This window comes from Zea mays, chromosome 5, assembly GCF_902167145.1.
Source record: "Zea mays cultivar B73 chromosome 5, Zm-B73-REFERENCE-NAM-5.0, whole genome shotgun sequence".
NCBI classification, from domain to species: Eukaryota; Viridiplantae; Streptophyta; class Magnoliopsida; order Poales; family Poaceae; genus Zea; species Zea mays.
In genome coordinates, this window is record NC_050100.1 from 25,352,110 (window position 1) to 25,362,884 (window position 10,775).

Sequence of the window (10,775 nt, forward strand, 5' to 3'; positions counted from 1 at the left end):
GGGAAGGGAGACGAGTTTTCAATATCTTCTCGCATCTAAACTGCTGACAGGAGGGAAGAGAGTTCATGGTGATCCGTGGTAACATAGTTATTCAACAGTCATGTCCCCTGCTGCGGCTACGGTTACTTGTTGCTTTGCATAAGGTGTCGTCACTATAGTCACAATAAACGTCTACAGTGGTAGCGACCATCAACCTAGAAACGCTGTCCCCGATCAGAAAACACGAGATCATTTTCGTTATCACTATGTAAAAACCTCTCACAAATAGCGTACCACGTTTCTTGATCCCGTTCCTTGACCCTATCAATCCAAAAACTTTATGACCATGGTCCTCACTCTCTTCTTGACGGCATCATCCACAAGAGCCGCTGCATTCTCCATAAGATGACAAGACTTCGGCTATAACCATCAAGGCTTCGAGATAACCAAGGCACACCGTTTGCCACCCTTCCAGTGTTGCTTCCGCCCCATCAGTGTCGTTCATCTTGAGTAACGCACCTATCCTCGACAAGTACCTCGAGTGCGCGGGCGAAGCGGCGGAGGCCGACGAGTGCTTCTTAACGACGTGGCCTTCTTGAAACCACCCATTGTTTTTCAGGACGGGGCATAGCTGGAGCCGAGGTTAGATGCGAGGGTTTCGCGGGAAGGGTAAGAAGTTAAGCCAACGAGAATTGGGCCGAAATGGCCAAAAGCCAAAGGCCCCACGCCCCACGGACTACGGTAAGCCAGCGGACGAGCCGCCATCCGCCACGCCATGGCCTCTCTCTTCGCCCCGGCACGCCGCCTGCTCAGCCTTGGCCGCCGCCGCCACCGCCGCGGAGGACAGCTCCCCGTGCCCCCCTCGTCTCGTAGCAACAGCGCGGAGGAGCGACCACCGCCGGCGCGGTCGCTGAGCCTTGATTCCACGCTGTTTCCGCTGGGCCACCCGAGCACACTCCTTGTGCCGGAGATCGAACTGTGGGCGGCGCGGCCCAGAAACCTCCTCCGAGCCGTTGAGCTCCAACGCATCGTCAAGGAGCTCCGCAAGCGCCGCCGCCACCGCCAGGCCCTCGAGGTAGATACGTCTCTCCTCCTTTCAATCTAGGTTGCTTGTTGTGGATGGCGCATGGAAGGTGTTCGATGAAATGATATGGGTTTTTTTTGTTGTTGTTGTTGATGCTGTACATGTCCGTATCATCTGTGCCTTCGTATTTGCATTTGAGGTGTATCTGTATGTGTAATGCTGCTAAAGAAAGAGGGTAAATTTCTCTCGATCATGATGTGATAATGCAGAAATTTCTGAAATGCGATGTGCAGCTTGGTTGGTACAATGCTGATCACGTGAAATATTTTTGTAAATACGTTTTTCTTCTGTGAACAACATGGATACGACTGATACAAAGAGGGCAACTTGAGTTGTCGTTAGGAATTCAGGATTTTAGAGTGATTTTGGCCTGCTCTTCAGTCATGGCCTCATAGGTACTACCAATGTCCTGACCAATTTGTATCCACAATGCCCGCCAACATATAGGATTCAGTACAATCTTGACCATCATTGCTTTATAGCACATGATTGGTGAAAATACATGTCTTCAAGAAGCATATATTTTTCTGGGACTTGGCGCCACAGACTTGCTGTATCTGTATGCACAGTTTTGTATGTATTCTTGGCATCCCTCGTCGATCATTCTCTCTCTTTTTCACTTTGCACAGGTCTCTGAGTGGATGAGTCTCAAGGGTCACGTCAAATTTCTGCCAAAGGATCATGCTATTCACCTGGATTTAATTGGTCAAATCCATGGGGTTGAAGCAGCAGAGACCTACTTCAATAACCTATCTGACAAAGATAAGACAGAGAAACCCTATGGTGCACTTCTCAACTGCTACACACGAGAACTCTTGGTCGACAAAGCGTTGGCCCATTTTCGGAATATGAAAGAGCTGGGTTTCGTGTTCTCCACGCTCCCCTACAATGACCTCATGGGCCTCTATACCAGAATAGGGCAGCACGAGAGGGTCCCTTCGGTGATGGCAGAAATGAAAAGCAATGGGATTGTTCCTGATAATTTTAGCTACAGAATATGCATAAATTCTTATGGCACAAGAGCAGACTTTTTTGGGCTGGAGAACACCCTGGAGGAGATGGAATGTGAGCCTCAGATTGTTGTTGACTGGAATACCTATGCTGTTGTGGCAAGCAACTACATTAAGGGTGACCTAAGGGAGAAGGCATACTCTGCGTTAAGCAAAGCAGAAGCAAAACTGGATAAACAGGATCCTGATGCATATAGGCACCTGATTTCCCTGTATGGCAACCTTGGGGACAAATCAGAAGCCAAGAGGCTATGGGCGGTGCAAATGTCGAACTGTAAGAGGTACATTAACAGGGACTACATGAATATGCTTTCGGTGCTCGTGAAGCTTGATGAGATCACAGAAGCTGAAGACTTGCTGAAGGAGTGGGAGTCTAGCCAAAACTCATTCGACTTCCGTGTCCCAAACGTCCTGCTCACAGGGTACCGCCAGAAGGCCTTGCTGGACAAGGCCGAGATGCTGCTCGACGGCTTCTTGAAGAAGGGAAAGACGCCTCCTTCGACCAGCTGGGGGATTGTGGCAATCGGCTATGCGGAGAAAGGTGATGTGGCGAAAGCTTATGAGATGACCAAGAACGCCCTCTCTGTGCACGCCCCCAATACTGGCTGGATCCCTAGGCCTTCCATGCTTGAGATGATACTTAAGTACCTCGGAGACGAGGGGGAGGTCAAGGATGTCGAAGCTTTCGTTAGTCTGCTGAAAGCTGCTGTGCCAGTGGACTCTGATATGACCGAGGCTTTGTCGAGGGCTCGGGCTCGTGCGAGGGAAGAAAGGAAGGCTGAAGAGGCAACGGAAGCTCCTCGCGGGGATGTTATTGCCTGAGCTGGTTGTCGGTGTTTCAGCGCTGCTGTCTGATCCTATGTGCTAGTAGTAGAATAAATTAATACTGTAGTTAGTTATAATCCTTCCTTTGATAGCTCCTTGTTTTCATTAGCTATAAGTTTTATGTTGGTGTTTGGTTCGCCACTTCGTAATAACTATAGTTATCATATCAATGATGCGAAGCGATACCCGTTTTGGCTGAACAATAATTCACTCCAGTCCACATGGGTTAGAACTTAGAAGGTATACTAGGTGAGTGCCCGTGCGTTGCAACGGGAACATGTAATATCGTTGGAGGAAGGGAGCACAGGAGAGGGTGTGAGGATGCATCGTCTGTACAGGGAAGAAGAACACGGATCTAGGGACGACGATAGCGGCGGCGTGCGAGGGAGAGTGCGGTGTGAGGGTCGGGGGCAACAGACGTCAGCTACGTCGATCGGCCAACAACCCACGCGGGCGAGAGGCAGAACAAGATATTATAAGAATAGTGATTAATATGATAAAATTCATTGATATGCAAACTCCCTTTTTTAGAAAGGAAACCATAGCAAATTGTGTCTACTTGGCCCAATTTGATGATAAGCTTTACAAAATCTGATGAAATATTCTCTACGTACATATATTATTGTTGTACTACTTATATTTATAGTTTTATGACCTATCATAAATTATCCATATTTTATTAGAGAAAGACAACCCACCATCTTCCTGTATCGGTTTACCATAATGTGTTCCTCTTTTATGATAATTAAGATTCCTTGCGAATGAAAATAAATAAATATTTGGTCTTCTTTAACTATTTTTGTAGTTCTAATGTTTTTTATATTATAAAAACATTTTTATGTAGTCAATGTCAACAACATTGCTTTTTCAAACCATCTGTTTCATTTTGATTGCTAATGGTACGATAGTTTTTACTCATAATAATAGTTTGAATGTTTAATTGTCTCGATGAATGTTTTAGTTTTGATCTTTGATTTCGAATATATTTTATGGACAACCTATATATCTGTTGAAAGATTTCATCCGCAAAATATGTCAGTTCTCTAATAATAGTATCGCATATTTTATTACAAGTACATTGCCAGTAGTTTCATTTGCGAGGTTACATGTGATGGTGAGAACAAATATCTCAACTACATTAGAGCAACTTTTTTCTATCAAATTTAGTTACCTAACATCTTCAGATACCAAATATCTCAGCTACATTAGACAGGTGATCGAATCTACCCTGCTGAACTTCCAATCAAGTGACATTAAGGCGAGCGCCTTCTAACTGGAGATAGTGGTCTCATGCGAGGAGGTGCCACCACACCTGACCAGAGAAGGATTTGGTCGGCGACGAATAGACGAAGAATTAGGACGATGCATAAGTGATGGGTCAGGTGGACGCCTGGGTGATTCAGCCCTTTGATTTGGAGACCGTTTCTCAGGTGGTGAAGCTGACTTCCTTCGTGGAGATGCTGCAGACAAGTATGTAAACAATTAAATCGTGATAGAGCTGAACGTGCACCTTCAGGAGGGAAATTCCTTGATACGAGCAGAAGTAATAAGCGAAAAATAATGAATAGTGATTATATGATTTGAAAGCTTCAGAAGATTATATTCCCTAGGATGTTGTTGGGCATCCTTTACAGCACTGCTAACACCTTTTTCAATCTGAGCAACATCTCATTTTGGAGGGGCAGAGCTTTCATAGGTGACGCAACCCTTTAGCGTGGTTGAAGAGTGAATCTCAACTTAACAACATTTCCATCAATTTGACACTATGCAGATTTTTAGAACTTGTTGGCCGTTTACCTTTCAACAAAAAAAAGAATAAGCATAGGGTAGAATGCACTTATGTAGAAACTTTGAGCTCGCTAATCCAATAACACAATAAAATTAGTATCCAGAAACAATAAGAATGCAGAGGAGAGCCACATATATATAATTTGTAATACATAATTTGTAACCGAACATAATTTGTAATACAAAAAGAGTTGGATTGAGTTCTGTAGGTTCAAGAAAATGTAAGACAATTTGTACCGCCACCCTGCTATGTACCAGTACCACACCTGAACATGGCTCTTGGGCTGATGTTCAGGATATCCATGGTTTTTCCTCATAACCTCAATTTAAGGAAACAAAATTCAGTATGAAATAATCCGGCTTTAGAAAATATCTAGTTACGTTATTCCTCTTCACTCAAAATGGCACTGTGAAACAATCTTTTCCCTTTAGAGAGCGATGACACAAGAAGTGTGTGGATTGGCTACCAATCATTTAGCTCCAGTCAATTGGATTAGTCAAACCATTTACCTCTTATATCGAATCTAAGTCTTATACTTGCCAAAGAAAAAAGTAGTATTCAAAACCATATTTACAACCAGAAAAAGATTGCTGAGATTTTGCACACAAAAAATACATAATAAGAGCAGGGTTTTTTTCTCAGACGCGTAGGAGAGCTGCACATGATTATATTAAGAAGCAAGTAGGGAAAGTCCAAAATAAGGAGTTGTTAGAGGGAGTTTGTTAGGATATGGAGTTTGTTACATATTAGACAAGTCCTAGAAATAAGGAGTTGTTAGAGGGAGTTTGTTAGGATATGGAGTTTGTTTCTGTCAGGGACTATATAAGTCCTATCTCTGTAACCATGATGGTTAGCGAGCAATTAATCTAAAGAAGAGATTATTTCCTTTCCTCTCCTTGTTCCCAACCGTGCGACAGCACGACGTCCTCTCGCCCCCGTTCTTCCAGCCTGCGCTCTACCACCCGCCACTCATACAACCTAAGGAGTAGAGATCGTACCAAGTTGATATGGAAAGAGACAGTAAAAAGAGACGTAAAAGGATGTAATATACCAAAGGTTTAGCCTTGAATAGGAATACATGGAAAACAACTATTCATGATTTCACATGCCTAAAGCTTGTTTGGGACTAAAAGGCTTTATTGTTGTTGTTGTATATTCACAAAAGAAAGAAGCACAACCTTATAAAAGAAAGAAGCCTTTCAGTAGTGAAAAATGTAGAACACGTTTCCAGAGTAAGCTAATATAACGAGACATACCTTGTTGTGAGCAGCAGAGCCACCATACTGAATAGCTAATGTATCACCCATCCGTTCATAGAAATCCATCAGATCATCAACCAGAGGATCATGCAATTCAATTTTATGTGCTTCAGCAAGTCCCAGTGCATGAAGTTGACGCCCTAAAGCAGCTAAACCATATGAAAATTGTGCAACATTTGTGCGATCCAAGCAGTCTATACAATTTGTCCTGAGGACACCCTTCTGTAATAAAAGAGGTACCAACTTAGCTGCACATTCAGTTTGATCTCTGCTACTTCTGTCATCACGTGATTTGGCAACAGTTTTTTCTTCACTGCAATGAAAGGATAAAGGGTATTAGAACTGAAAAACAAGCACTTACAAATGTACAAAAAAGAATTGTGATCTCTAACATATGAATTTGGCATAAATATTTAGAGAAAGTACGCCATAAAATAAATTCCAGTGGAGGTTCTTCTTTAAGGAAATTGACGAACTTAGCTTCACTATTACTTTCCTATCACTTGGCAACTTGAACTTGTGCATTATTAAGGAAAAAATATCACTACCTTGAGATGTCATCAAATTTTGTTGATGTACTTATTTCACAGTGGAGGAATTCAGTTAGATCCAACACATCTGTTGCCACCTTGCTCAACAGTGCAAGCACATTGGTGCCTTTCCTGAAAGTAGCAGGTAGTAATTCACACTAAGGTACATACAAGATGATTGTCTTACACTGAAGGAGCAATTTTACATAAGATTCGCTTGTAATACAATGCATTACCTTCGAAAAAGATTACTCAGATCCATGTGCAGAAATTTTAGACACTTGTCATCAGATAGGCTCTTGTTAATGTAATGAATAGCCTTTGCAAATTCTGCACAGAGCAGAGATTCACGGGGCTTCTTCTCGTGGGTCTGATTGAAATATAATTAAGGGGTTCAGAATTTCAGACTTATAACAAAAAGCAGAAGACTATCAACTTGGTGATTAAACCCTCAGCTATAAAAGTCAGTGACAATATAAGCATAAGTCAAGACATTCACATCAAACAACAATGATGCTGCACTTGCCTTTATTAAGTTCAATATGATTATTGGATTCCCATATCTAAGTGCAAGGTTCTCAAGTAAGGAAAGTCCCATATCAAACAACAATGATGCACACAAAAAAAACATAATAAGAGCAGGTTTTTTTCTCGGACGCGCAGGAGAGCTGCACATGATTATATTAAGAAGCAAGTAGGGAAAGTCCAAAATGGACTCGGATACAAGGGAAACCTCCTAAGGAGGTCTAAAACAAAGATACAAAAAACTATAATAAGTGCAGATTCAGGACATGTCCAGATAAGAAAACGGATAGCCTCGCTATACCATACCGGCACACTAATAACAAATTAGATATGTGACGATAAGCACAAGCCACGAAAGAGGGCACAGGTAGATCTCAAATATATGTAAAAGCAACAACCTGTCCAAGTTTGCTTGCTGGGAGGCAAGAATATGACTGTGGACATCTTCCAGTAGCCTTCTGTTTTTGTTAGTAGTCGAGTACTTACCCAACCATCCACCAAACCTATTAAAGTTTCGCTCACCCTGCCATTCTTGCATAGAAAAGGCTGATGACATTATCTAACAACAACAATGCCCAACAAGGGACAAACAAAGGGGATAGAATATATACGAAGCAGAAATAGTCACCAAATGTAGTTGACATTATCTTAAATTAGAAATTTTAACAATTGCATCGATAGTGCAAGAAGCACACAACAAACCAGTTTGAGAGAAAGCAAGGTTTGGTTACCTGAAGAATATAAACAACAGTAAAGGCTCTGATTTTGCTGTCTATTCTGAAAGAAGAATCATGTAACCACTGCTAGCAAACATATAGTGCCAAGGCTAAAAATAATAATGACTTTCATGCTCACTGTATCTCCACCATCCTTGTCCATTGAAACACAATAGTCAGCAAAGGACATGTTGCAGGATTAATCGATCAATAGCTGAGAACAATCCATCCCCGTACATTTCATGGATTAAGCTGAACCATTGTATTCTAGCCATGTTCGAAGTAATAATAATCGTAAAAGCAAAAGAAGGTGGCAGTGCCCTTTGGCCACTGGCAGTCCTTGAATCAAGTAAATAAAAGTAAAAAAAGAAAAAGAAAACAACAGTGTCCGCAACAAATAATCGTCGAGAACTGTTAGTTAACCAATCCAAAAAAATAATCTAGTGTTTGCACGGGGAGGAAAATCCACGATTCTAAACTCTTTAGATGCCTCAAAAAATTAACGATAGCTCTGGTAAGTATGAATTCAAGTTAGAAAAATGGATAATAAAAAATAGTAGGATCGCAAGGAACAAATCGCTCACCAATGGTTTCCGCTGTGGAGGCGGGCTTGATGCTTCATCTTGCGTGTAGTCGTTGTTCTGATGCATAGGGCGTCGCACAAGACTCAGACAATCTGAATTAGATCCCACAAACGCAGGCGACGACGCTTGAGAGACTATTGAAGCAATATACGTAACAAAAAATTGGTGAAGGTGAAGCAGGTTCCTTACCCGTTCTTCACAGGCTATAGGAAGTGTGTGCTAGGAAACTGGCTTACCTCCGTGTATCAAAACACTACTTGCTCCTTGCCTGTCAACCTATTTTGTCTCCCGGAAAGAGGATTAGAATTTTTCTACAACAAATTGGATAAGCATAATATGCAGCCGGCAATAGAAATATGAGGGCAAAAAAGATTAATTTCTTTCTGATGGATCTCACCGACAGAGAACACAAACAGTAAAACCACAAAGCCGAGCAAACAAAGGAGGAGGAAAGAGGGGATTAAGGAAATGGATTCTGGAGAAAACAATTCAATACATGGGCGGCGAACTGGATAAGCAGAATCTACGCCCGCTACGAAAAAATGAGACAAAAAAGTAACGCACTGCTGAAAACGAAGCCGTAGGATCACAGAGAGTGAAACGCACGGTGGAAAACGACGATTGAAGGGGATCCAAAATGGAGAAAGCTTCACGTGGGGGCGAGGGCAGGGCATTAGCGACCCTTCCATATCGACGGAGAGCGGGGCGAGGGGCGAAGATGGCAGGGGCGGGGTAACGGCGGGAGACATGGTCGTGGCGCGGGTGGGAGCTGAGGGTTTAGGATTTTTAGGGTGCTCTCCATGGACAGCAGAGCGCATGGATGGCGCGGCCGTGCGGGTGTGCGCGGACGTGGATTGAGTCGGCAAAGTCGATCGGGAAGGCGCAGGGACTGTGGGCCTCGCGTGGATCGGGCGTGAGGGAGTGGAAGGCGCTGTCCTAGGCGGAGATTTCGGAAGGCCGACGCTCTGTTCTCCATGGAAAGCATCGAGCGGGGATTGCGCGGTCGCGAGGAGGGAGGAGAGCCGGGGTCTGAGCGTGGGCGAGGAGAGTCGGGCGGAGGCGTGGTGAAGCCGTGGTGGACGCCCTCGTCGTGGGCGAGGAGAGTCGGGCGGAGGCGCAGGTGCTTGGGTCACTTGAAGCGATCGGTCGAGGACGGAGGCAGGGTCATGGTCACGGGGCGAGGGCTACGGGCGCGGGGAGGACGCCGCCAATGTCGTTGCGGCGATGGGGGCTAGGACGGAGGCAGGGTCTGCGGGCGCGCGGAGGGGATGCGTGGGCAGGGGCAAGGCAGGCGTGCATCAGACGGGCGGGGGCACGGTGCGTGGTGGACGCCCTCCTTCCACCCTTAAGGATTAGTAGAGATAATTTGTAATACAAAAAGAGTTGGATTGAGTTCTGTAGGTTCAAGAAAATGTAAGACAATTTGTACCGCCACCCTGCTATGTACCAGTACCACACCTGAACATGGCTCTTGGGCTGATGTTCAGGATATCCATGGTTTTTCCTCATAACCTCAATTTAAGGAAACAAAATTCAGTATGAAATAATCCGGCTTTAGAAAATATCTAGTTACGTTATTCCTCTTCACTCAAAATGGCACTGTGAAACAATCTTTTCCCTTTAGAGAGCGATGACACAAGAAGTGTGTGGATTGGCTACCAATCATTTAGCTCCAGTCAATTGGATTAGTCAAACCATTTACCTCTTATATCGAATCTAAGTCTTATACTTGCCAAAGAAAAAAGTAGTATTCAAAACCATATTTACAACCAGAAAAAGATTGCTGAGATTTTGCACACAAAAAATACATAATAAGAGCAGGGTTTTTTTCTCAGACGCGTAGGAGAGCTGCACATGATTATATTAAGAAGCAAGTAGGGAAAGTCCAAAATAAGGAGTTGTTAGAGGGAGTTTGTTAGGATATGGAGTTTGTTACATATTAGACAAGTCCTAGAAATAAGGAGTTGTTAGAGGGAGTTTGTTAGGATATGGAGTTTGTTTCTGTCAGGGACTATATAAGTCCTATCTCTGTAACCATGATGGTTAGCGAGCAATTAATCTAAAGAAGAGATTATTTCCTTTCCTCTCCTTGTTCCCAACCGTGCGACAGCACGGCGTCCTCTCGCCCCCGTTCTTCCAGCCTGCGCTCTACCACCCGCCACTCATACAACCTAAGGAGTAGAGATCGTACCAAGTTGATATGGAAAGAGACAGTAAAAAGAGACGTAAAAGGATGTAATATACCAAAGGTTTAGCCTTGAATAGGAATACATGGAAAACAACTATTCATGATTTCACATGCCTAAAGCTTGTTTGGGACTAAAAGGCTTTATTGTTGTTGTTGTATATTCACAAAAGAAAGAAGCACAACCTTATAAAAGAAAGAAGCCTTTCAGTAGTGAAAAATGTAGAACACGTTTCCAGAGTAAGCTAATATAACGAGACATACCTTGTTGTGAGCAGCAGAGCCACCA

The 10,775-nt window shown here is 43.5% G+C and overlaps 2 protein-coding genes across 2 annotated transcripts; one reads left to right on the plus strand and one right to left on the minus strand.

The window, feature by feature from the left end:
- The first annotated feature begins 698 nt into the window (after positions 1–698).
- LOC100278278 (uncharacterized) lies at positions 699–3,099 on the plus strand. Its single transcript, NM_001175172.1, has 2 exons — positions 699–1,054; positions 1,693–3,099. The coding sequence occupies exons 1-2, from the start codon at positions 755–757 to the stop codon at positions 2,893–2,895; spliced, it is 1,503 nt and encodes a 500-aa protein (NP_001168643.1). The 5' UTR covers positions 699–754; the 3' UTR covers positions 2,896–3,099.
- A 3,316-nt stretch (positions 3,100–6,415) lies between these two features.
- Positions 6,416–7,074, minus strand: LOC118471946 (phosphoinositide phosphatase SAC2-like). Its single transcript, XM_035958877.1, has 3 exons — positions 7,003–7,074; positions 6,713–6,846; positions 6,416–6,608 (listed from the first exon to the last, which is right to left on the minus strand). Exons 1-3 carry the CDS (start codon positions 7,072–7,074, stop codon positions 6,491–6,493), a joined length of 324 nt encoding a protein of 107 aa, XP_035814770.1. The 3' UTR covers positions 6,416–6,490.
- Between the last annotated feature and the right edge of the window lie 3,701 nt (positions 7,075–10,775).